The sequence below is a fragment of the Leptonychotes weddellii genome, chromosome 4, assembly GCF_054177405.1.
Source record: "Leptonychotes weddellii isolate Sample4059 chromosome 4, ASM5417740v2, whole genome shotgun sequence".
NCBI classification, from domain to species: Eukaryota; Metazoa; Chordata; class Mammalia; order Carnivora; family Phocidae; genus Leptonychotes; species Leptonychotes weddellii.
The window spans coordinates 15,999,157-16,026,591 of NC_138372.1; the positions used below are offsets into that span (position 1 = coordinate 15,999,157).

General features: G+C 36.7%; 1 protein-coding gene across 5 annotated transcripts in view; it reads right to left on the minus strand.

Annotated features, from left to right (window-relative positions):
• Positions 1-3,192: 3,192 nt before the first annotated feature.
• Positions 3,193-27,435, minus strand: part of HNRNPR (heterogeneous nuclear ribonucleoprotein R) — a 32,093-nt gene continuing 7,850 nt past the window's right edge. For 3 of the 5 annotated variants that reach the window (XM_081817712.1, XM_081817711.1, XM_081817710.1), the window contains 7 exons: positions 26,014-26,127; positions 16,330-16,506; positions 14,580-14,717; positions 11,491-11,703; positions 6,895-7,044; positions 4,614-4,735; positions 3,193-4,480 (listed from right to left, as the gene is read on the minus strand). In XM_081817712.1, the coding sequence (XP_081673838.1) occupies positions 3,868-4,480; positions 4,614-4,735; positions 6,895-7,044; positions 11,491-11,703; positions 14,580-14,717; positions 16,330-16,506; positions 26,014-26,127 (1,527 nt within the window). In that variant the 3' untranslated portion in view covers positions 3,193-3,867. The remainder of the gene's footprint in view (positions 4,481-4,613; positions 4,736-6,894; positions 7,045-11,490; positions 11,704-14,579; positions 14,718-16,329; positions 16,507-26,013; positions 26,128-27,435) is intronic. The other 2 variants (XM_081817713.1, XM_081817709.1) reach the window with 1 other exon arrangement.

Sequence of the window (27,435 nt, forward strand, 5' to 3'; positions counted from 1 at the left end):
GTTAAAAAACAAAAACAAAACAAAACAAAAAACCCAGAGCTTCTGGTAACCTCTAAATAAAAAATACGTAAGTATATATATTTAAAAAGAAAAAAACTATTCTAGAAAGATTAACAGTAACTCTTTCAAATTAAGTATTTATATTAATTACCGACCAATACATTAAATATGCAGTATTTTTAAGGCTTGGTGTTTGCATTTCAAAATTCAGAACTAATTCACAAACTTCTAGTGCAAAAGTAAACATGCCTGGTTAGTGGATTTGTCATTCTGAATTCTCTAATCAGTCACCCAATCCACGGGCTTACTGAGAACTAAGTTAACAGAAGCTCCCATTCTTAGAGAAACATAAACACACTTATAAATCCAGTGCACTCTTTCTATAAGGCTTTTTCTTAGCTGCTTACTTAAAAGAGATGCCACACAATAAGGGACAACACTAACATTATCATTTCTTCCACATACTTCAGTTGGTTTTAAGAATACCAGATAATTCAGTGTAACAAAATTCTCTTTGGAAAAATCAAAACTGCAAATTTTAACATATGTAGAAGTCTTTATGATTGACAAATAATAGCCTTATAGCAAGTATTTACTGGAAGGGTTTTGGATTTTACAAATAATACACAATTAATAAAACGTAGGTATGATTATCCAAATGGGCAGGAGGCAAATGATGTAATGAGTTTCCAGAATATTATGTGGCTTTATGCTAGGAATGGAATTTTATGTCCCTTCTTTTGGAATTTAAAATAGAATTTATTTTGACGCATGCTGATCTTTTTAAAAAGAGGGTTCACCTCCTAAGTCAGATTTCAAATGAGAGAAAAATTGCCTACTAACAGAAAGCATTGGGCTTTCTTATGCAGAATAACCCTAGTAACTAAGAAAACTGAAAAACAATTATGCTGAACTCTTTGCTTAAAAAAACTAACTACAGAACCATATTAACTCAATTTCCGTATCAATTGATCAAATAAACTTGGATTTATTAGAAATCTGGCAACTTATTAGAACTTTTTTGCTTTTAAAAAATTAAAACACCGTCATTTAAATACATACATTTAAGCAACTGCTATAAATGAGTGATCAAATAAAAATTAGCATTCCATTATGGGAAAGGGGTGTATTTAGGTCAGTCTTAGGAGGGTACCTACAAAGAAGAGGTTGGCCTCAATATGAAGTAAATATATTTCCCAACACACATTACTGTAGCAGGCTCATAAGTAAAAGCAAATGAATTAGGTTGGGGAACAAAAAAGATGGCGTAAGAGCAGGAAATGAAATTTCCCAGAACTCATTAAAAAAAATTCATTAAAATAAAACAGCTAACGAAAATCTAAAATAAAGACATCCTAAATGGACATTTTTCAGGCTTATGTATTAGACTTTTAGATTTATTTCTGTGAAAGTTAAGCTCTGAATCTCTTTTCTCTGAATGCTGCTACAGAGTTTACAAGATACGAACAAGGGAGAAAGCTCTAAAGTGAGACTTAATGTTCAAAAAGTTGTGTTTTTCTGTGAAATAAAATAGCTATAAAAAACTTATAAAACAATATTAGAGGGCCATCTCTTAGACATATTTTAATAGGTGAGAGTAAAATATTATTTGCAATTAAAGGAAAGGATTTTGACATGGAACCCAAGTTTTAGTCTTATGTTTTTGCTAGGGTTTATATTTTAGGATGGGTAGGGGAAGCACAATCAGTTACTTTTTCAGAATCACTTCTTTACCCATTCCTAATTTTCTCCATTAACTCTGTATCTGGTAACATCTAATTTTAAAGAAATACAAACAAATCAAATTTTACTTGTAGATGCTTTCTTCTTTCCAAGAAAAATCAGGATTTAAGTCTAATTAAGGCTTATAGTTAGAGTAACTACAAATTGTATTTTCAAAGTTTAAAAGCAGCATTTAAAGAATGTTTGGTGTCTTTACTTACATACATGGGCATAAGAAAAACAACTGGATCTAAGCTTTACCAAATAGATACCCATGTTAATTTGGAACTACTATACAACAGACTATATATAATTCCTTTATGAGTTTCCAAAAACACAAGAAGAATATTAATAAGGCCTGTTAACTTACTGAACTATTATATAATAAAGTGTATTTTTAAAGAGAAATGAAATAGAGACTTTCATCAGTAAATATTAATTTTCTTACTTGATATCAAAAGACAAGCCATGAAACCCAAAATATGATCTAAGCACGCTCATAAGGAATTAACTGGCTTATGATCCTGAGATCTACTACTGCTGTCATAAAAGACACCAAACAGGAACAAAACACAAAATAATGGTGTGCCCATTTTAATTATTCCCTAAATGCCTTATTTTTATAATTTAAAAACATTTTAGACCCACCTAGGAGTAAAACGGAAGGGAAAATTTTATGGTAATTTGAATGTGATCCAGACTTTTCTGCACTGTAAAGTTTGGATTCTTTTGTTCCTCTTATTCTCAAACAAAACTGTCATTACAATAATTCAGAATTTCTAAAGGAAACAGGGAAATAGATGTTATAACTCCGGCCAACAAAAACTTTAGCCAGGAGGGTAGTAAAAAAATAAAAAGTATTAACAGAAAGTCAGAAGTATGACTAGTGGACATTTTTAAGCCTCTCTTATAAGGCATGAGTGCTTCTTACGTAGCAATAGGAAATTATATTCCTAAACCAGTAACTGAAGTGGTAGTCACGATCACGTATACTACAACTGAAGTTTAGTCCGCAGTGCAATTGACGCCACAGTACTAACATTTTTTCCTGTTATACATTCACTTATCCAGCAAATAAGGTCTCCAGTCAACAAATTATCCTTTATAGAAAGAATGTGGGTCAAAAATAAATTGCAGTCTGCTTCCCCAACCCCATTTTATTTAACGCAAATTATCCAATGCCTGCAAGAATGTTCAAAAGCCTTTGAACCTGTTTTTATAAAAATAAAGGATAAATTTTCAAAATCAGAAGAGACTATGAGAGAACACCAATCAATAAAGTGCTATTTGGAATAAATACTAGAATTTAGACTAATCCTCAGTCTGATAGCCACGATACATATTGGAATAGACAAGAAATTTTGCATGAATTTGATCACTCACATAGGCAGTTATAATTTGAAAACAATATTCCTTGCAAAGGATTACGAATAAAATAATGTTTTAGGACACAATTGAATTTGAAATAGGTAATGTTTTGAATAGATTTTTTAGTTTTATTGAAATCTTACATGAACAAGAAATTGGAAATACAATCACATCAAAGAACAAATTGTCACGGCTTTTGACGTTTAAGCCAAACAAATTTTGTAGGGCAGATTTCAAAAAGGTGTGAAGTTATAACAATTTAAAAACACAGTTAACCTACTTCTAGGAATGCAAAACATACAATCATAGGTTATTTTCAATACAAGAAAACTTAAATTTGTTTGCTTTAATTTCTTAAAACTACTAAGACAAAGCACTAGCTTGTATTTTTATTTACAGCATACTCCATACTCCTGTGTAATCTATCCCAAATCCAAAAAAATGAAACTGTCCAAAACCAAAGGTTCTGCAAAATCATGATTTAACAGTGTGCTCAGCTTGTTTTTGAAGCTAAAATGAAGCCTGAAACGATAAAAGCATTGTAACCCCCAGAATAAGGGAACTCTGCAAGCCCAATAATGTCCAAGAGCATTTATGAAAAGAGGAAAAAAAAAATAAAAAGACTTGAGTATATATACAATAGTGATTTCTTCAGCCCAATACAAATGGCAGCAAATTGCTACTTAAAAGATGAAACAGTTAAGCCAATTTTTTTTGAAGAATGTAGATCTAGAGCCAATCGGATCTTGCCAATATCATTTTCAAGCCCTCACTTGTCTATTTCCACTGTTGCCCATAAGTATCCTGATAAAATTCCTGGTTGTCATTATTGTAACCATAGTTACCAGAATAGTCACCACCTTGCTGAAGCGGCTGCTGAGCGATGGGTTGGGAACCCCAGTTCTGTTGGTTGTTGGTCTGACGGCGCTTGGAATCAGGTTGGTTGTACCCATCTGCCTTTCTCTTGCCTCCTACATTGCCCCCACGATTGCCCCGAGATCCACGGGAACCACGGCCTCTCTGCTGTTGTGCAGGACCCCCTCTGCCACCCCTAGAGCCTCTTGGTGGTCCCAAAGGTGCCCCCCTCTGTGAATAGCCAGCTCTACCTCTTGGAGGTGGTGCTCCCCGCCCCCTTGGTGGTGGTGGAGCACCTCGCCCTCCCCTTCCTCCTCCTCTTCCTCTTACTGCATAGCCATCATCATAGCCGTAGTAGGGATCTTCATAGCCTCCACGATAGTCGTGATAATCATAACCATAGTAATCATCATAGTAATCTTCATAGCCATAGTAATCTGGAGGGTAGCCATATCCACCTCTCCCCCCACCACGACCCCGACCTCTAATTGGAGGTGGCATACGAGGAGGAGGGTGATAGTAATAATCTTCATACCTAGCAATGGAAGGAAGGGAGAAAAGAAAAAACAAATTAGCTTACTTCAAGACTATTCCTGAATTTTTATTAAGTTGATCTCTATTACCAACTTATTCTTTGTTCAGATGTATTTACTAAAATGTAGACTCACGCAGTGCTTCTGGAAGCCTGTCTAGCAGCTTGGCGCTCTTTCCTTTTCTTGTCTGGTGGCTTGGCTAAGACTATTTCAATTTCTTCCCCTTCTATTTCCTTGCCATTCATTTCATCCATGGCCTATACAAAATTACAAAAATAAATTTATTTTGCAAGTAAAAATTAATACTTTAAAACATAATTACATAGACATACCTGTGCCAATTAATAAAAAATTTACTTCACAACTATTTTAATTGGCAAAAGAATCTAGCCACGAAGAAATAAATACAAAGTACTTATTTCCCTCAATCTTACCTTCTTACATGTAAATTATATTGAAAACAAAACTGATGTCCTACTCTTACATTTAAAAAAAATAAAAGGGCTTCCAGAGCTGCCTATCACTGCTCCTAAATCCTGAATAACTAACCTCTCTAGGTTGAGCCATACCAAACAAGCAAATCCCCATCTGGGAAAAGTGCCGTAATTAACACAAACTTTTCAGGACTCAAATTTTAAAATAAAAACATGACGTTCAACATGTAAATCTGAAACTGCTCTTCCATAAAAATCTTAAAGATCTGAAAGACAAATGAAGTTACTGAATGAGGTTATCAGTGAAACTGAACAAGAACCAAAAAATGCCTAGGTTTCCTCCACAACACTTCACCTAAACATACTTCACCTGAACAGTTAAGAGCAGAGCCCAGAACAGACGTGGACTAATGAAGACTTGAGTATTCACCTGGAAAGCAGTAATCAAAAGCATCCTATGCTCTAGTCCCTTATCTATGTTGTTCCACCTAACAGCCTCTGCCATACATCCAAGTTCAAGTAACCCAGCAACAAAATATCACACCTCCTTGCCACAGCATTTCTGCTTCCCTACATAAATCTTTTTCTCTCCGGACAAACAGAATAAAATGCTCTATCCATGAAGAACATTCAGAGATTTACAAGCATCTAGACAAAGATTAAATCAGTCTCCTTCTACATGCTAACTGCTCCCCTTTACCACATTAGCTTTTGGCTACTTCACCTAAAGCAACTAAGTAAGTCCACAGAAGCTTCCCAGTTGCTGACTTATTTTGTAATTTCAGAGACTTCTTTGGCAAACCACCCTACCAGTTTTTATACTTTTCAGTTAGAGACAACCAGTTATTTAATAACAACTGAATGAAAAGTATTTAGAAGGTATCAATTAGTTATCCGTATTTCATACCACTGGCAATTTCAGAAACCAAGCATTAAATTCTGCACTAAGCTGTGAATTTTTTAAGCAATGTTGTCTCAGGTGCCTTCTTAGCGCAGTGGGCAGCGCGTCAGTCTCATAAGCAATGCTGTCTCACTAATTGGCTTTCATCAAAAAGCAAACCAATAAATTCTAACTAGTCCAAAGATTCTATGAGGCACAGTTTAAAGCAAATATCCTGGGCAGGAAACAGAAAACTGCTTGAATTAGAGGGGTCACCACTTCAACAGACGATGCAGAAAAAGGACCAGGCCTGAGTCACTGAGGATTTTGAACCTACCTCCCCAAATAAAAAACTTTTGTTAGTATTTTGTCTTCTCTCCCCCACTGGGAAAGGTAAGAGGAAAAAGAAACTACAAATTTTACCCATAAAAGATGCTGCTGATCCATTATCAGCAGAAAAGAGCACAGGTATTCAGGTTTTACCCTCTAGCCACCACATGAAAATACTTTTTTCACACTTTTTGTTACTATCATCAAATCGACTATTATATGCAAGAAATATATATCTCTAACAACTACTGAAACCAGCAACACAGTTAATACTATTACAATTCTGCAATGACTGAAGAAAGGCAAATCTATGAAGGACTAACCACTCTCTCAGAACCCATCTGCTGAATTCAATATGCTGTGCTGTGTGTAAAGTCACGTACACTACTCTGGGTCTTTCACAGGTCCACAAACTAAGGTAAACAAAGTAGTTACAATACGATTCATTACCTCTTTACCATTTACAGCAGCTAATTACTATACCTTGTAATATTTCCAGGGCATCATGCTATCAAATCTTAGGCTTACAAAAACAATAGAGATTAAAAATAACTTGCCTGAAATCACAAACCCAGTTAGTAATAATCAGGCTTTGAAATATGAAATCTTACCTGTTACACTACTACCACTTCACAGATTATTAAAAGAAAGTTCCAGAGTTCGGGAAAAGCTGAAAACCAATTTTATTTCAGTTTTTAAGGTCATTTTATGTGTTTAGCGAGTTTCAACAACAAAATTCAAATATCAAGAAGCAAAATTTCAAAATCTCTACCTTAACAGCTGCTCCTCTGTCTTCAAAATGAACAAATGCATAATCTTTCAACTTCTTCACTCGCTCAAGTTTTCCAAATTCAGAAAATGACTTTTCCAGTATTTCTTCTGTCACTGTAGTAGCCAAGTTTCTCACAAATAAAACTTTCACCTAATACAACAAATACACAAAATTGGCAATGGCTACTTAATTTTAGCTGAAGTCTTATGTTAATGTATTTCTTCCTATCCTCACAGCAGGCTTTCCTTCTCAAAAACATTAAATAATAAAGCTGCATCATAGAAAGTATAAAAAATGACAAGAAAATTATTCTGTCAATTACCAATTTATATAGATTATCGGTTCCTTCTCCTGCCCTGTCATTAAAGTAACTAACACTGAGGTGCCTGGGTGGCTCAGTCGGTTAAGTGTCTGCTTTCGGCTCAGGTCATCATCCCAAGGTGCTGGGATTCAGCCCCACATCGGGGTCTCTGCGCAGTGGGGAGCCTGCTTCTCCCTCTCCCTCTGCTGCTTCCCCCACCTGTGCTCTCTGTCAAATAAATAAATAAAATCTTTAAAAATAAATTCTAAAAAAAATAAATAAGAATAAAGTACCTAACACTGAATAGAACCTTCAAGGAACCAACAGGAAATTACTAAGTTTATTCACAAATTTAACAGGTCCCTAAGTACCAACTGAAACAACATGTTTTGGGGTTTTGCTCCCCGCCGAACTAAGTTAATTCTAAAGTTCATATGAAAAAAATAAACAAGAATAGTCAGGAAAAAAATTAACAAAACTCAGAGACTAGCCCAACCAAATATAACAAACTATAATGCTTAAATCACTGAAACAGTATAGTGTTCACTTGGATAAGAATAAAAGTTGGGGGGTGCCTGGCTGGCTCAGTCAGAGGGGCATGTGACTTTTGATCTCAGGGTTGTGAGTTCAAGCCCCACACTGGGTGTAAAGATTACTTAAAAATAAAATCTTAAAAAAAAAAAAGTTGGATTCATACCTCAAGACTATATACCAGGATAAACTCCAAATAGATCAAAAATTTTAAAAGGGGTGGACAGGGGCAGAGATGGGGAGACTGAAAAATATTAGAAGAAAATAAAGGTGGGGCGCCTAGGTGGCTCAGCTGGTTTAGCATCTGCCTTTGGCACAGGCCCTGATCCCAGGATCCTGGGATCGAGTCCGCGTCAGGCTCTCTGCTCAGCGGGGAGTCTGCTTCTCCCTCTCCCTCTCCCTCTGCCTGCCGCTCTCCCTGCTTGTGCTCTGTCAAATAAATAAATAAATAAATAAATAAAATCTTAAAAAAAAAAGAAGAAAGAAAATAAAGGTAATTCCTTTACATAACACTGCTCCAAGGAAGGCTTTGTGATTTAAAAAGAGTGATAAAATTTAACTACTAGAAATAAATGGCTTTCACATGGCAAAAAGTGCCGGAAGTGGAGCCAAAAGACAAATGACTTCTATCACAAAGAGTTAATCTCTATTTTTTTAATATCAGAGCTCCAGAAAATAAGAAAAAGCTTAATGGAAAACTGAATAGAAAGATATGCAAAATTCATGAATACCGGGCTCATACAAAGAAACACAAATGGTCCTTCAACATATTAAAAACTTAAACCCAAATCATTATGGCTTTGAGATATATCATTTACCAAACGGGCAAAATCCAAAAATATGATCATACACTATTTTGACAAGGATGAGGAAAGTGGGCCTCTTGCACGTTGCTGGTGGGACGGTAAATCGGTACAGGGGGAATATGGCAATATCTTAATAATTACAGATGCATGTACTCTGTGGCCCACAATTCTATCTCTGAGAATCTATCCTACAGATATATCTGTACTTTTATCAACAGACAAGATACAAGCTAATTCACCACAGTATTGCAGTAATAAAAGATCAGAAACAACCCAGTGCCCAGCCAGTTGAATATAGTATATTATATCTACACAAGGGAATATTATATAGCCATAAAAATGAGGAAGTGCTCTAAGAGCGGATATGAAGAGACTGCCAAGATAAACTGTTGGTAAGACATTTCCCCCTTTTCTACATCTCTGAAATAGGGATCCAACTTACAGTCAATGTGACATGCAAGCGCTGTGTCATTTAATTGGCAACATTAAATAATTTCTTAGTGGTACACATAACAACAGTATACTACCTTAGAGCTAATGAACTAGGACAGTGAATAAAGCAAATATAGATTAGTGAATGCAGTAGGTTACCTGTAACCATCATGTAAAAAGTCAGGAAAGTAAGAATAAATACTCGTATTTGCCCGTATCTGCTCTACTAAAACTGGGAGTGTACTAGGGACGAGGGAATGCAGGAGATGGAGCTAGGTCCAAGTGGGACTTCTTTGTCTATACCTTTCTACGTAATTTTGATTTTTGAACTAAGAAACTATATTACCTATTCAAAGAAAAAAATTAACACACCCACTGAATAAATTATTACCTCAGATAAAGGGGTATGTGAATAAAAATTATTTGGGGGCAGGTATTAATTCAAGAGCGGGAAAATCTACACTGTCCACCTCCACCTTCTTTATCTTTGCAGTCTTGTCACAGAGGTCAAACTCTACATTATGCAGCCCTCGGTTGGTTTACTGTTTTTTTAAACTCAACACAGATCTATTTTTTTTTTTTTGAGATGAAACCAAACACACTAAATAAAAATTACTTGTTGAAGTTTGTTTAAAATATTCAATAGGAAAAAGTCCCTTTAAGAAAGATACATGTAGGGACGCCTGGGTGGCTCAGATGGTTAAGCGTCTGCGTTCGGCTCAGGTCATGATCCCAGGGTCCTGGATCGAGCCCCACATCAGGCTCCTGGCTCAGCGAGGAGCCTGCTTCTCCCTCTCCCTCTGCCTCTCTCCCTGCTCATGCTTTCTCTATGTGTGTCTCAAATGAATAAATAAAATCTTAAATAAAAAAAAAGAAAGATACATGTATGCTCTTAGGTTTTGGTTGATTATAAAACTGACCCAACTTGGCAAAAAATCTTCAATGGATTACAACACTGATAATGTTAACAGCAGAAGGGTAGAACTCTAACCCACCCTCCAATTCAGAAAATAATAAAGGAATTAGTATTAGTCAATCAAATTTATTCAATCAGTATTACTCAAGTTTACAGAGGCCTCCTTTCCATTCTGAAAGTTGTTTATGATCTAGGAAGAATAGTTCTTAGAATAAAATGTTGAGGTTTTCTAATCCTATAAAAGTTTAGGATGCATTTCAATCTGAAAGGTTACAAGAGGTATGTGAAAAGTGTCGAAACAAATCACCAGTATACTACACTTTAGATTTTCTGGGGATTTTATTTGCCATTTATAATGTGTAATATATTTATACTGCTATTTTAAACATGTTTTTACAGAAAAAGCAATACAAACTCTATTGTTTCTACAAGGCAGTTCAAAATTTTAAGGGTTCTTAACAGATTTACCCAACTCCAAGAGGACATCCAAGTTCAATAGGTTTGCCCAAAGTCACAATTGTATTAGAAAAAACAAATGGAATTAAAATCAAGTTAGTAAAAAATAAAAATAAAAAAAATCAGAGCTATTTAAATTCCCAGTCCCTTTCCTTAACACAAATCTATTCAAGGAACATGAGAAAAAGACACTGAGCAGCACATCTGAGAGCCTCTCTGGTTCATTCTCAGTGATCTTCTCTAAACTGAAGATGTCTCTGCCTACAAAACTCGATCACACTCCAAACTAATTAGAGTGAAGAGCACCTGCTCAGAACCTGGAATAAAAAGCTTCAGAGAAAGACTTCTCAGTCTAGGAGAATTCAGCCACCAATTTATGGTCATCACAGAGTTGCTGCCTCACCAAGAAGGGAAGAGACACACCAAAATACTCAAAAATTCACTAAAAACAGCAGAGATGCAACTCTGATGAGTCCCTTCAATTCCAGGAATCACCCAAAGGAAAGCCTAACAATGAGGACTCATGGCACCATTATTTACCAGGCAGAGATCAAGGCAATGCAAACATAAGGCTTAGGAGGAAAGTGAGGGCCTGCCACAGGACATGCCATACATATTTTGCCAATATCACATAATAGCAAACATGATAACCCTTTGCCTTTCTTCATGGAGACGACAGTCTAAGGGAACTTAATCATGAATTTAAAAAAGAAACAAAAAAGAAAAAGAAAAATCAGTTATAAATCTAAATAAATTATCAATGGCCACGTAATAAAAGTCATAGTATGGTCAATGAAGATTACAATTCATAATCTCCAAAAAACATTACTTCTGTCTTTATTCAACAAGACCCTTTTTTTAAACCTCTGTATCCCTCCTAGTGCCTAGCACTAAACAAATTCTCAGTGTATATGGAAATACTTAAGGAATTCCATTTCAGTTCCTTTTGCACATTTAATCTCCAGGAAAAGGGATGATTAATAGAAATTTCTAGATACCAAGACAGACTACTAAGTTTGGGATTAAAGCAGATCCTAGAATTAAGATCAAGAGCTATAATCTGTATTTATCATAAAACTTTTAAAAGTTGAGCTTTACTCTGAGTACAAAATTTAAATAATAATCTCACCCCCATCCCAAGCAACTGCATTTACCTTAGCCATGACTTCTGGATCTGGTTCTTCCACAGGGTCAGCCCATTCAACTGTAACTACATTTCCCCATACTTTTACTTTTCCACTCATCAGCCGGCGTCTGGCTTGTGCTGCTGACTTGTGATCCTCATATTCAAGGAAGCAGAACCCCCGATTCTTCTTTTTGTCATCGGGTTGATGATAGAGAATAACGTCCACCAAACCCTCTGTTAAACCAACAGCCAGATATATAAGCCAAAAGCATCCACCACACATCTAGCGATTAGGCAGACCTAAATCCATTTGCCGAAGAGCAAAAAATATTGAAGAAGCCTCAAAATGATTCCCTAATTACCTAGTAGACAATTAAATCAGCATTGTTAGATATGGATTGTGAAACAATATTTTACGTTTCTTTTTAATTTTGGGGGGGTCCTGAGGGTACAGCCATAAACAACAGGTCTACTGTATTCTGATGTATAATTCTACCACGTTTTAGAATGTTTGATACAACATGACCTTGTAATTTATAAAAACACTACCAAGGAATTTAAAAATCAAATTATTAATATTAATTGAAAAGAACTTACATTCAACCAAGTAATCATGACCAAAAATCATCCTTGGATCTAAATTAAAAGTTACTGTTTTTACCAAGAATGAAAATGATTGCTGGGGCACCTGGGTGGCTCAGTTGGTTAAGCGTCTGCCTTCAGCTCAGGCCATGGTCCCGAGGTCCTGGGATCGAGCCCCACGTCGAGCTGCCCGCTCAGCAGGGAGTCTGCTTCTCTCTCTCCCTCTTCCTCTGCCCCCCACCCCCAGCTCATGCTGACTCTCTCGTGCTCTCTCTCTCAAATAAATAAATAAAATCTTTAAAAAAAAAAGAAAATGATTGCTAAATATTGGTGTCCCCCTGTTCTTAGTCCCGTGTTCTCATCTTTCCACACATGTTCTTTCTAGGCAGTATCAGCTAGTTTGTATTTTTAAAAGCTATCTATATCCTTAAGAATGCTTACATTTTATTTCTAGTCCAGACTTAAAGACATTTCAAATTTAGCCATGTCCAAAATTGCAGTTACCGCTCCCCAAATCTGTCTTCTCTACTTCCCTAATAAACAGTACCATCTCCTGGTTCTCAAGCCAGAAACTGAAGACTCATTCTTGATTTCTTCCTTTACTTTCTTTCCTTTATTCCCCTACCCAATTCAGAGCCCATCTACTTCTTTCCACCTTCACAGCTATTACCCTAGTCCAATCTTCTATCCAAATTACTGTGATAGCCTCAACTAATTGATTAGCTTCTACTCTGAAGCCCCTCTAAACCATTATCCATATGGCAGTAGAGATAATATTCTGTAAACATGAAACAGACGTTACTCCCTGCTTGAGATCTTTAAATACCTTCTCATTCTACAAAAATTAAATCTAAACTCCTTACAAGGTCCACAAAAGCCTTGCCTACTTCATCTAATTCTACAGTAATTTTAACAACACTGGCCTTTTCTCAGTTCCTGTAATACACCAAGTTCTTTCTTGCCTCAGAGACTTAGCATGTGTTGCTCTCTTGGAATGCACATCCCTCTGCTCTTTGTTATGCTACATCCTCCTCATTCTTCAGGTCTTGCTTGAAATGTCATCTTATCAGCAAAGCCTTCCATAACCATCAAAAGAGGGATAATAGCTATTCTCTAGCTAGTATCCTTTATTTCCCTCTTCTTAGGGCTCACCACAACGTGTAAATATTTCTTTAATGTTTTTTTGTCTTATCTCCTTTCCCAGAATGTAAGCTCTACAAGGGCAGAAAATAGATCTTATTCACCATTGTATCCCAGCACATAACACAATGCCACCACTTTAACAGGCACTGGATAAACACCTGCTGAAGGAATGAATAAACGGGTAAGAAGTCAGAAAGGAGCTGATAGGTAATAAAGTGATGAGGTCAAAGAACTGCACCATCTGGAGCCTGTGACCAACACAACTGTGATGGATAGTGGCAGTGGTTACAAAGCAGAACGCTAGAAATCAAGATTTTGGAGTGGGTAGAATTTCTGGCAGCAAGATCCAGAATGTGATCTGGATGTGGGGGAGCTGAAGTAAAGAACTGGAGATGAGGTGGTCATAAAACTAGGAGGCTAGGGGACTGGACAGTCATCCATGTACATACATGTTAAAGGTACTACAAATCAGTCAATTTAGGACAGAAGAGGAAGACTATGAGCCAAAAGCAATCTTCAATTAATGAAAGACTGAATCCAGAAAGGCAATAGATGACAGCATCAAGGAAGGAGAAAGGACAGTTTATCTGGAGGACAAAAACATGGCTTTTATGAGGGGAAGTAATGGTCTAAATCAGTGTTTTTTAGACCATAAGTAGAATGAGTATATCTCTGCCCACATTTTAAAAAAATGAAATGGGGCGCCTGGGTGGCTCAGTTCGTTAAGCGACTGCCTTTGGCTCAGGTCATGATCCTGGAGTCCCTGGATCAAGTCCCGCATCGGGCTTCCTGCTCGGCAGGGAGTCTGCTTCTCCCTCTGACCCTAACCCCTCTCATGTGCTCTCTCTCAAATAAATAAATAAATTCTTTAAAATAAATAAATAAATAAATAAATAAAATGAAATGGAACAGGAAAGATCACACTAAATCATGTAAAATAAGTGAAAGTACAGTTCTGTTAAATTTTGTTTCAGTTATAAATGTATACAGACCTGTGATGTAAAATGTACTTCTCAATCAACTCCATGGATTTAGAATTGGAAATTTTGAAAAATCTGATCTAGACAACGCAACAGGAAGGAGGAGGAGAAGAACTCTCATCCTCTTGGCCCTAAAACACGCTGAATGTTGGCAAGCCTTCACTGGAGGGCTACAAGGCAAAGACTCCGGCAAAAGCTAAGGATCAATTAAGGCACAGAAGTAAGGGGACATTCCAAGAAATTAAGGATATAAGGGAACATGCTTAGACCAAACTGCTGTAAAGCAGAAAGGAGGCAATTCAGACACTGAAGATTTAAATTTTTAGATTAATATACACTTCCTTTTTTTGTACTTATAAAACAGTACCACATATTTCCCAAAACTAACTTCTACTAAATACATTTTTGTTTTACCTGTGACTTTACTGAATTCTTCCAGAATGTTTTCCTTGGTCTTATTCTTCGGAATTGATCCAACAAAAAGCCTGTTGTTTGCCACAGAAATGCACACTCCAAGGTGTTTACCAGGGCGAATTTCATAGCTGTCACACTGCAAGGAAGAAAAGAACCAGATACCCCACAACCATCCCAAACTCAGGACAACTGATCTCAACCTAAAAAATTCAACAATATAAGGTCAAACACTTCCTGCTTCACAAACTCACCGAGTTCCCTCATGCTTACCATTATAAAAATGTGTATTTTAAACCTTGTTACGGTCTCTCACCTTAGTTTGGTTTTGTTAACTTTCACTGCTCTTCTGGATATAAATGACTCAGTTATTCACTTTATTTTTAAAAACACCTTATGCCATATTTCAATGTTATCTATCTGAAAAATTTTCCAGAGAATTTCAGAAAAAGTACCCAAGACTGATCATTCAGGATTCTTGGAGATAAAATTAGATGCACATAAGCCAAAAGCAAAATAACAATAGTCAACAACTATGTGTAATCAATAAAAAGAAATTCAGAAGAATTTCACATTCTACACAAAACACAGTACTCTGAACGTATACATGAAAAGTTTTAAACTGCACATCAAACACAATACCTTCAAAATTATATGACATGACAGGAAATTAAAAAGGCTTTATTTAAATCACTATGGTGATAGTTTCCTTGATAAACTTGAGCTTGTTAGACTTTCACATTACTTACCCATTAGCTTACTAAAAGATATGTGATTATTAAAAAATAAAAATCTCCATACATTGCCAAAAATGAGGAAATAAGGCTTTGAAAATTTCTCAGGAAAAGCAAGTTGGAAGGAAAAGTTCTTAATAAAAACTAAAATCTGGGTCAAGCTAGAAGTGGAACTAATTTAGAAGTGATTAATGAAACCAAAAGCCCTGGTGAAAGGATACCCATTCTAGAAGGATTGGAACGAGACAAAGCGAAGCTTTTAAATGTCTGGCAAGAGTAAGCAAAAACAACGACACGGTTATTTTAAGTTACTGACATAGTTGTACCAACACAGGCGTGAAGGCATTTCTCCTTTGCAGAACTCGTTACGACTCCTACCGCTACTCGCAGCAGTACTACTGTGCCACTAAGCACAAAGGGTGAAAGGAAACTACTAGATGACAGAAGACGGGCTATAAAATAGTGAAAAAGGAGAGAAAGACTGAAGGCAGAGGAGACTGAAGGGCCTGAAAACAAAATATAGAAAAGAACAGGCATATACTTAGAAAATAAACTGTATGATTAGGTTGTGACAAAAAGAAGAGTCTCAATCATTTCCTGAATTGTGTCCTAAAAGTCACTGTCACCCAGTTATGTTCCCCAGAATCCATCCCAGCCTTCATTACACTTTTAAGAATCTTGTCCTAAAGTTTAACAGTAACAATTCACACCTTTTTTGCCTAAAATCCAAAGAGAAAACTGCAGAAGCCAAATATTCAAATGAAACTTTAGATACTAACCAATCTAATAAATAACTTAATAGAATTATGGAAGACTTTCTCTAACACATTATTTCTTGGGTATTTTCATTCCGTTTTACTTTTATAATCAGAAAAAATAGAGCAAAGGTCACATATCAACTTTACCAACATCTAACCATGCAAAGAAAAAAACTAAAGAAAATGAAACAATGTTAACTGCAAACATTTTTAACGGAGATGATTTGCCACTAGACAGTGGTATTTGTTTATCACATACCAGTTTAACAGCCTCCTGTGCAGCTTCCTTTCCACAGAAGGTGATAAATGCATACCCTCTGTTCTGACCAGACAGTGGATCCATCATAAGACGTAGATCCCAAATGGGACCAGCCTTTTCAAAAAGGGGTACCAACTCATCCTCATATAAATCTCTTGGTATTTTACCTACAAAGACCTGAAATAAAATCTCTGTATTAGAACCCCAATGTAAGCATTTTAGAGCCATAAAGCCTAACAACCTTTCTTCTAAGGGGCTACGGGCACAAAGATAAGGAGGAATGAGGACAATGTGAATCTTTAGGAGTTAACCCTAATGTTTATTATCATGACCTTAGGGTCATTAACACAGAACAATATTCTATACTGAAAAATGGAAAATGATTAAGAGTGTGCAAAATCTGTACAAACAACTCTAAATTTTTTATTTTTATAGTTTCACAAAAACACAGAATAAAGGATACATGTATGTATCTTTGGGAAATATACCTGCATTTTTATAAAAACAATAACTGAATAAAGACTGTAGTGGTCTTCCTCAAGTTTTCTCGATTCTAGGGGTGCCTGGGTGGCACAATCAGTTAAGTGTCTGACTCCTGATTTTGGCTCAGGTCATGATCTCAGGGTCGTGAGATTGAACCCTGTGGCAGGTTCCATGCTCAGCATGGAGCATGCTTAAGTTTCTCTTGCCCTCTGCCCCGCGTGCGTTCTCTCTCTCTTCCTCAAATATATAAATCTTAAAAAAAGTAATTACTAAAAAAAATTATGTAATAAGGATTAAATATACAATAAATTAAAACTAAACAATCAAAAACCTTCTCAGTATTTAATATCAGACCACAATTTCTTCAAGCTTCCACCACATTGGCAACATTAAAGACAATCTTTTACGTTAAAACATTTGCAATCCACATGCAGTCTTTTATTTAAAGATTTATTTATTTGAGAGGGAGAGAATCTCAAGCAGACTCCCCACTGAGTAGGGAGCCAGACACAGGGCTCGATCTCACGACCCTCAGATCATGACCTGAGCCAAAACCAAGAGTCGGACACTTAACTGACCGAGCCACCCAGGCATCCCGACACGCAGCCTTAAAGAATTAAGTCAGTGTCTGCATTTGAGATGAATTTTTTTTTTTTAAGATTTCATTTATTTATTTGTTAGAGAGAGAGAGTGCGCTCACGCAGGGCGAGCAGCAGGCAGAGGGAGAAGCAGGCTCCCTGCTGAGCAAGGAGCCCAATGCGGGGCTCGATCCCAGGACCCTGAGATCATGACCTGAGCCGAAGGCAGACACTTAACGACTGAGCCACCCAGGCGTCCCTAAAGATGAATTTTCTAGTGAAACTCATCTACATCAACGTTTCATATTCTGAAAAATGACCTGATTAATGAAACAGCAATCCAAAAGATGGCCAAATTATTACTGGATATTATGTTTCTGACATTAAATTAAGCTCTATAACTGTGCTAAGACAATCCTTTTCAAAATAATTAGATTTACCTTCACTGCTGTCTGGTAAAACTCCTTTTGAATCCCTAGCATAATTTTCACATAACAGCTATTCAATCCTTCCGTCTCTAGTCTCCAATCCTCATTCACTAAGTCATTCCAAGGAGATCATGTGTGAAAGGCAGTGGTTTCCTCATATTCTTTCCTCTCAGCCTTAAATACATTCTCAGAATCTATTTCTATTTCTTTATACCGCAGAAAAAGAGATTTATTTCCTTTCCAAGGTTAACTCCTTAACCTTAGTAATAACAAAGCCCATTTCTTCACACCACCTTCTCCTGGAAATAATTGCAAACTTTCATTTCTTTGACTCTCCAGTTTTGCTAAGTACATCCTTCCAAACATGTCACATCTCCCATAACAAAACAAAACACAAACAAGAAATATTTACCCATTTATCTTTCCTTTCACTTTCAAATGCTTTGAACACATGGCCATGTCTTTTATTTCACTCATGCAGTTATTCAACCCATCTACCATATCCTTAGTACCGTGCAGCTACAAAGTATAAGACATCTAAGGCATCATCTGTGCAATATCCCTACAGAACCGTATTTCTAACAAAAACTCACTCTGGAGAGCCTTTGGCATCTATGCTCTCTCTTTAACTACAACACTGGCTTCTTCCACTAACACTAAGCTGCATACCCAAATGTCACTAATGGACTTCAAATGACTAAATTCAAGTCTTTTTTTCCTCAGTCTCATCTTGCCTTCTCGGTAAGCAACAACATTGGTGATGCTGCCTCCTACAAATTCTCTTCCCTTCAATTTTTACAATCCTCCACTAGCCTGGTCTTTTTACCTTTAATTATTTCCCTATCCTTTCCATGGTGATTCTCCTACTCACCTAATAACAGTCTGCATGTTTCCCAAAGTTATGGCTCTATTTCATCTTCCCTGTATTTCCTTCACTTCCAAAGATCATATCCATTCCCCAAGTCTATATCTATTTAGTCATCTCTCACATCTCCATCCTAAGACCTAATTTTATAATTCCAACTGCATTTGGAAGCATTTCCTCTTGGTTGTCCTAATTTTACCTCAAATCATCAATAAATAGCAATGTCATTTTTTTGTTTTTTGAATATAGATGCATATATAGATATGAATGACTGTGTATGTGAATAGTACTAATAGTGATGTATCAATGCATGAAAAAACTGTTATAATTTTATTTTTTCTTTATTTCCTGAGTATTCTACCATAGATGTAATAGATTTGTAACAAATGTTTCTTTTTTCCAAAAATCAAAATAAGTAAAACCCACCCTTGTCAACCAGTTCCTTTGATTTTCCTCATTTCTCTTGGGTAACATAATTTCTGCTGCTCCCTCCACCCCCCAAGATCACCAAGGAAATAATACTTTTATAAACTTAAATCTCAGCTATTTTGAATCCCTCCCATTCCTATCCATACCCAATTAATCTTCTAAGTATCAGCCTGAAGTTGTTCCAATAAATAATACCTAGCCTACATAGCAACTGACTTCCAACCTACTCATAGAACTTGTCCAAACTTTTCATGAGACATGGAATTCCATATACCTCGAACTCATATGCTATGTATTTTTCTAAGTTCTAGAGATACAGTGAATACCACAAACAAGGTCTAAGCATTCATGAGGCTTATATACTATTGATAGAGACAAAAGTTAAAAAAAATAAATACGATTTCAAGAGGTATTAAAGGCTAAGAAAAATAAAAGCAAGGAAAGGGAATAAATGAGGAGGAAGAGGTTGTTTTTTAGTTAGGAGGGTCTCCCTAAAGAGGTAAATTTGAACTGAGATCTAAGGTAGAAAATTAAGTAAAAATCTGAGGAAAGAGCACCCCAAGGTAAAGAACAACTAGGAAAAGATGGGAATACACTTGATGTATCTGATGAACAGCAAATAGGACAGTGACTGGAAGAAAAGACCCACATAGGAGACAGTGTCGGGAAAGAGAGAAGAGGGGCCAGATTAAGTTAAACCATGTTAGGAGTTTCCATCTTATTCCAAATGTGTTGGGAAGATATCAGAGGGTTCTGAGCAGACAAGTGACTAGGTATGACATGTTCTAAAGGGCTGGCAAATAGGTAGAAGATGGACTGTATGGAGAAACAGGCTGCCCAGTCAGGTTCACAAGGCAATCTAGGCAAGGGATGACAGCGGCATGAAGTAATGGGTTGATAGCTTGAAGGCAGGGAGAATGTGAGAAATCGTTAAGTTTTAAGTTATATTGGGTTCAGATCTACATTTTAGTTACTTTGAGCAACTTAATTAGTGAATTTCAGTATCTTCATCTGGGAATAACATCATCCAAAGGGTTCAATGTCCATGTGAGCAGAGAGCCCAAATCTTGTTCCTCATTTTATTCCCAACTTGAACACAGTGCCTGAAACATAATAGCTGCTTATCTTTGATTAATGTTCAAAAGATCATCTACCTCATGCTGTTAACTTAACACTAGATCCCATCCCTTCTCTTCCACTCAAGGACACATGGTCCAGCAACAATTTGATCATTAGCACACAAGTGATTATAATTTCTCACTTAAAAAAATGTTTTTAAGGGGCCCCTGGATGGCTCTGTCAGTTGGGCACTGGACTTAAAATTTTTTTTTTAAGATTTTATTTATTTATTTGACAGAGAGACACAGCGAGAGAGGGAACACAAGCAGAGGGAGTGGGAGAGGGAGAAGCAGGCTTCCCGCTGAGCAGAAAGCCAGATGCAGGGCTCGATCCCAGGACCCTGGGATCATGACCTAAGCCGAAGGCAGACACTTAATGACTGAGCCACCCAGGCGCCCCTAGACTTAAAATTTAAATGAAAACAAAAATACATCTTGACTATGACACACCTTCCAGTTATTATCCCATTTCTCTACTCTTTTTAGCAAAATTGCTCAAAAGAGCTGTATGTACTTCGTATCTCAAATCCCTTGCCTCCCACTCTCTTGAATCCTCTCCAAATATGGCTTTCACCACCATTCTTGTCAAAGTCACCGATGACATCCATGTTGCCAGATTCAAATGTCAATTCACGGTCCTCTCTTACTTGGAAAGTTTGTTGTAACCAACCACCTTCCTTCTGTGAAAACTCCGTATTGGCTGGACTTCTAGGATACCACACCCCTGATTTTTCTCTTACCTCATTGGTTCTTTCTGCTCAGTTCCCTTTGCTAGTTCCTTCTCATCTCTCCAATCTGTAAATGTAGAGGGCTGCAGGGATCAGATTTTAGACCTTTAGTCTATCTACACACACTTCCTTGGTGATCACATCCAAAACTCATGGTTTTTAAATACCAAGTAGATGCTTATGCCTCCCACATTTATAATCTCCAGCCAAAACTCTTCCCTGAACTCCAGGCTTATAGAAGTAACTGCTCATTCAACAGCTCCACTTAGAGGTCTAAGAGACATCTAATTCTTAACATGTCCAGAACTGAATTACGATCTTTCAATCCTGCTAATCTGCCCTTCTCTACAGCATTCTTCATTTCAATAAATGGCAACTCCAACCTTCTAGCTGCTCAGGTCATACGCCTTGAAGTCATCCTTGGCTCCTTCCTCTCATACCCCCATATCCAACTCATCAATAAATCCTGTTAGATGTGCCTTCAAAATATCCAGAATCTGACCACTTCTCACTAGCCTCAGCTTATCAATCCTATAAACGAACATTCATAACAGGGCACAGCGCTAAAAAAACTACGGATAAAAGATGTCCTGAGACAAAATAAATATACAAGGATAATCGGTATTCGTTTTGAAATGTATTTTTTGGTGTGGCTAAGCTCTCTGGCCCAGTCGGACAGTGTTTTTGTACTTGAGGGTATTTGTATTTGAACATTTAAAAACTGTTCTGGGAAGCAAATTCTGCTTCATACTACTTCCATTAACATAATGCAATGGTGCTTCATAATTACATTATTCACTAACCCTATTTCTTCCATACCCATTATAAAAACACATAAAGCAAAGAGCACATAAAGTGGCACTGTGAAAATACACCTGACACACAGCTAAGTGAGGAAGCTAAGTGCCAGGTTATTACACTACTTATGTAACACTTGTGCCTGTATTTTTAGAACAGACAGGTTTGCCTCCTTAAGCAAACCTAACGTGAAAAACCTGTATTTTCAGAAAAAGTAATTTAATGATTGTTTAATCACTTTACATACAGGATTCATAAGAGCCAAGTTCCTTGTATACTCCAAAGTATCATTTGAATGTTAGAAGTCCAACTTACAGATTTTCCATAAGAATACTGTTTTACTTTAGAAGAAACATCAACAAATCTGTGGTCAACAAAGTCCCCAATATGATAATCCCTGGGATTCAAGAAGAAACAGGCTAAAAATACTGATTTACTGAGAAGCCGGAGATGGCTTCATTTCAAGATCAGTTTAACCCAGGACATATAAGTAACTTAAAAAGGCAAAAAATAAACAGCATTCAAAACTAAGCATGATTCCTTTAAAAGTTTCTAAGCTCAATTTTTAATTAACTAAAATGAAATAAAACTGTTCTCCTTTTATGAATTCGTTGGTCCCTGAGCCATTCTGGCTCCGTATGAACTGTGTGGAGTAAGCCCGCAGGCATACATGCAGGTGAGCCTCCCCGCCCCCGCCCCCGCCCCCGCCCCTATTAGACCCACAGAATCTAATGAATACCGTAACAACCAGTTCTTTCTTTACTCACTAAGCATCAAGGCTTGAAAAAGTTTTGGCTGTCTACTATCTAACCATCAAATACTTCAACAGTAATAGAGAAAGCCCTTTGAGGCTCTGGAAGGAAGAGAGTTAACAGGCAGTGCAACATAGTCTTTTGAGCATCTACTAGGGCTCTTCCCTTATCCAGCTCCTATTTGCTACTTTGCAAACACAGCAGCTTTTCCTCATACGTAAGTCCGTTCAGGTACTACTAAGTCATATACTTTTACATCTCTGTTAAATACACAGGTTCTCTAACACTTCCATTAGTTAAAATACCAAAGAATTAAATTTCAATCGACCATTTCCTTTGAATTCCTCTACAAAACACCAGTGCTGTGCTCTTTAAAAAGATAAGTGCTTATTATATTGGAAACAAATAAAAACAGAGGCTGCTTCCCCAAACAGTTTTACAATGCCAGCTGAAGAATACAAAGATACTATAAGCAGACTAGACCTGAGGGCCCAGACACACTAAAAAATACACTTCAAAATTAATACCTAGCTTTCTTATATATTTCTTATCTCAGGACAATGCTTAGAAACAATGCAAAGGAGTGCTCCTTTATAGGATTAATTTACAGTAGATTTTACCAAGATGAAACCTCGGTCTTCTCGTAACTTTAATATTGTCAGACTCAGGCACGGACCCTCACTTCAACTTCCTCAATCAAGACCTAAAATTTTTTAATGACTGTAGTGAAATATAAAAGAACAACTTAAACCTCACAGCATCAAAAAATGACACCAACTAAAACCAATTTATTTATTAAATCAGCAACCCAATATATTAAAAACCTATTTTTCTGATTTTTTAAAAAGTAATTTTAGGGGCACCTAGGCGGCTCAGTTGGTCAAGCGTCCCACTCTTGGTTTTGGCTCAGGTCATGATCTCATGGGTCGTGAAGTTGGCTTGAAGATTCTCTCCCTCTGCCCCTCCCCCACATGCTCTGGCTTTAAAATAAGTAAATCTTTAAAAAAAAAAAAACAATACTTTAATTTTTAACAAATATAGGCCAAATCTCATGGAATTTAACTTTATGGGAAGAATCCAAACCTTTACACTAAGATTTTGTTGTAACGAACTGCTTGACAGGAGTGGCTTAGGCTCATATAGGGATTTCACGGCAAAGTTATTTGCTGTATGCGATGGTATCTAATATACAGGAAAATGCATCTTTCTCCTAAAGACACAATGCAATGTAAGAGAATATGCATATTTTATAATTAGGATACCAACTTTGTTTCTAATTGGATACTCAAAATAGTTTATCCTATTAAACTGTTTAAATACTTTCAGCGAAATGTGAAGAGTACTAACAAACTCCTTTCTTACCTATATAAAACAAGTCTCCATTAATGAGCTCAATAAAACCAATCTAATGGGCTAAAAAAGTTCATTTTTATAATTATGAAATAGATACAACCAACTAATTTGATACTAGGCTATACTGGGCATTGGAAAGAACATTAACAATATTATACAGAGTTAATTTTTATTCCTAAGGATTTTATAACTAAAGAAACAAGACTAAGATGAATGTAGTAACTGATAAATACTAATGAGGGTATCACATGCTGAATGGTATACTACAGATAACTTTTTCAAACATACATATTTCCCTCTTGTAGGCTGCCTCTAAATAAGAAGTGAAAGAGTAATTGTATTTATTTTATATGAGGGTTTTAGGTAAGAAAATTTAAAACCATTCAGAAAAAAAATACCTATGACGTAGCAGTTCAAGTAAGAAAGTTGAACTATATTTCTATATTGTTTAAAAGTTAATAAAATGTAAATGTAGATTTGAAAGGGTTCACAATCTAACTAGAACATTAAAAATGAAGGACGGCTTGAGGCACCTGGCTGGCTCAGTCAGTAGAGTGCAACTCCTGATCTCAGGGTTGTGAGTATGAGCCCCACGTTGGTACAGAGATTACTTAAAAATAAAAAATCTTTTTTTTTTTTTTAACGATTTTATTTATTTGCGAGAGAGCGAGCGAGTGCACAAGCAGGGGGAGCAGCAGGGAGAAGGAGAGGGAGAGGGAGAAGCAGGCTCCCCACTGAGCTGGGAGCCCAACGTGGGGCTCGATCCCAGGACCCTGAGATCATGACCTGAGCCGAAGGCAGACGCTTAACCGACTGAACCACCCAGGCGCCCCATTAATAAATAATCTTAAAAAGAAAAAAGACCAAACTACTACTCACTTGTATACTATGTTTCAATGACATTTGCTCCTATAACAAACTTAGATGGCTCACAGTCCAATTCTAACTCTACAATAATTATGCAACATGAAATAATTTATAGTTTTTTTTAAGAGACTCAAAACAATAATACATAGCTGATTTAGGTTATCATGAAAAATAAAAATGCTTAGAGTCCCTTTTAATACCACTAAATATTAAGAAATAGAATATTAACTATAATAATGCTTGAAGGAAGTTCAGGGCACAAAGACCAATGAATGTAAACTCTATTCTATACAGAGAATACACTGGAATTACTTCTGATATAAATCTAAAAAGTTAGTTAACTGGTGACGTCTTATTTCACAAACTAGAAATAATAATCTTTTCTTTTGGCTACCTGAAAGACACCAGAAAGAAAAGACCTTGCTGTACACTTATATTTTGGCACACAGTTTTTACCATTTAAAGGATCAGAACTGGTGGGGCGCCTGGGTGGTGCAGTGGGTTAAGAGCCCAACTCTTGGTTTTGGCTCAGGTCATAATCTCAGGGTTGTGACATCAAGCCCTCCATCAGGCTACGCACTAGCACGGGAGTCTGCTTGGGACTTTCCCTCTCTCTACCTACCCCCCTCCCCATGCGTGCATGTGAGCGTGCACTCTCTCTCTAAAATAAATAAATCTTAAAATAAATAAATAAATAAAGGATTAGAATTGTCTAACACAAAGGTATATGAAGAAACCTTTATGAAGGCACAGATGGAGCAGAAATTGCTTCTTTGTTCAATGACAGACCAATGTACTCGATCAACCTTTTATCTGATCCTACATCCTTTCCTTGTGTGACCCACTCCCATCAATAAATCTCTCAGCAAATACTGAGTACCTTTTATGTGGTGGGAGGAGGATCAAGGAGGGACGAGGGTCAAGGAGGGACGAGGGTCAAGGAGGGAGGACAAGAGCTGTTCAGAATTACGGACATAAAACAAAAAAAGAATAAAGCAACTGTTTCTTTTTAGGAACCTCAACCCAAGCACCTAAAATGGTGTGTTGCTGGTTGCATGATTTTAGCAACCAGTTCCAAGAACTCTACATTCCTTTACAGAGTGTTTGGATATCTACTAGTCACATGGTTCTCCTTGCTTAGGACTATAGTAAAATACAAATGGATATCCTAAGAAAATAATTATAGCTACACTTTAAAAAGAATCATCTACTCTTCCCCATCATACAATAGACAGAATAATTTACAAACTGGAAAGATTTCAGCAAACAGCCGAAGAACACTTACTTCTGTTCCAATTCCGGGTTGTACACCAGAGTACACACTGTCTGGTGGAGGACCACCATACTTCCTCTGTCCTGTGGTTACATCCAGAGTATAGCCAGTCCTCTCAAGCAATGCCTAAAGATAATTATACATCTGTTTATACTTGAATATTATATCACACATCAGTATATTATCTTTTCCAAAAGATACCCCAACATCCTAGGCTATGTATCTTAGGTAAAATAACGTCAAAATTCCCACTGGTATCACTCACACGTGTTGCTCCCACTTCATTTTACTGCTCCTTTCCATACATTTAATGGAAAGAATTGTAGACAAATTAAATCTCTAAGCACACAATTTTTTGATATGAATGAGAACAGAAAAACGGGGCAGATTATTACAAATGTGACATAAGCTGACCCCAGGCTACCTATTCATATTTCTATACTGCAGTAGTCCTCGTTTTGCATTCTCCTCTACTTCAATGAGAGCTTTCCTTAACTTGTTCCCTTTACATACCAGCTACCTACCTGTGATTCTTTTCAAATAAAATGTTCTCTAATCAGAAGTCCTACCTCCTTCATGCAGCTTCTCTCATTCACTATTCCTCACATCTTCCTGTGACTTTCTATTAGTCAAGTAATTTAACCTTTATTTTGTTTAATCCTTTTGTTTTGTACTTCTGCTAGATCATAAGCTCTATAAGAACCAGACCATTTCTCATACAACACAAACTCAAAATATTTGGCAATTACCAAATGAGTATACTCAGGTTTCAAAAGACAAAACCTTACGTTTCCTGACTACCAACCTTCTTCACAACATTATATTAGGTATTAAAGAGGGACTGTAGAAAAGAAGGTAATGTTCTTGCCCTTAAGGGTTTGTATTTATATGAGAGGCCAACAGCACAGACACAATGGAAAAAAAAATGCAATCTACCTAAAAAGGGGAGAATTTTACACTTCATGTTTAAAAATCAGATGGTCCCCAACTTGCGATGACTCAACTTACGATTTTTCGACTTCAGGATGGTATGAAAGTGATACGCATTCAGTAGAAACCACACTTCAAATTTTAATTTTTGATCTTTTCCAGGGCTAGCAATATGCAGGACAATACTCTCATGATGCTGGGCTGCATCAGGGAGGCTCAGCTCCCAGTCAACCACTCAATCACAAGGGTAAACAACCAATACACTTAGAACCATTCTGGATCCATACCAATCACTGTTTTTCACTGTCAGTACTGAACTCTGTATATTACACGAGACATCCAACACTTCGCTATAAAATGTGCTTTGTGTTAGAGGTGATTTTACCCATCTATAGGCTAATATACGTTTTCTAAGCACATTTAAGGTAGACTAGGCTATAATGTTTGGCAGGTTAAGTGTCATTAGGTATACTTTCGACTAAGGATATTTTCATCAATGTCCAG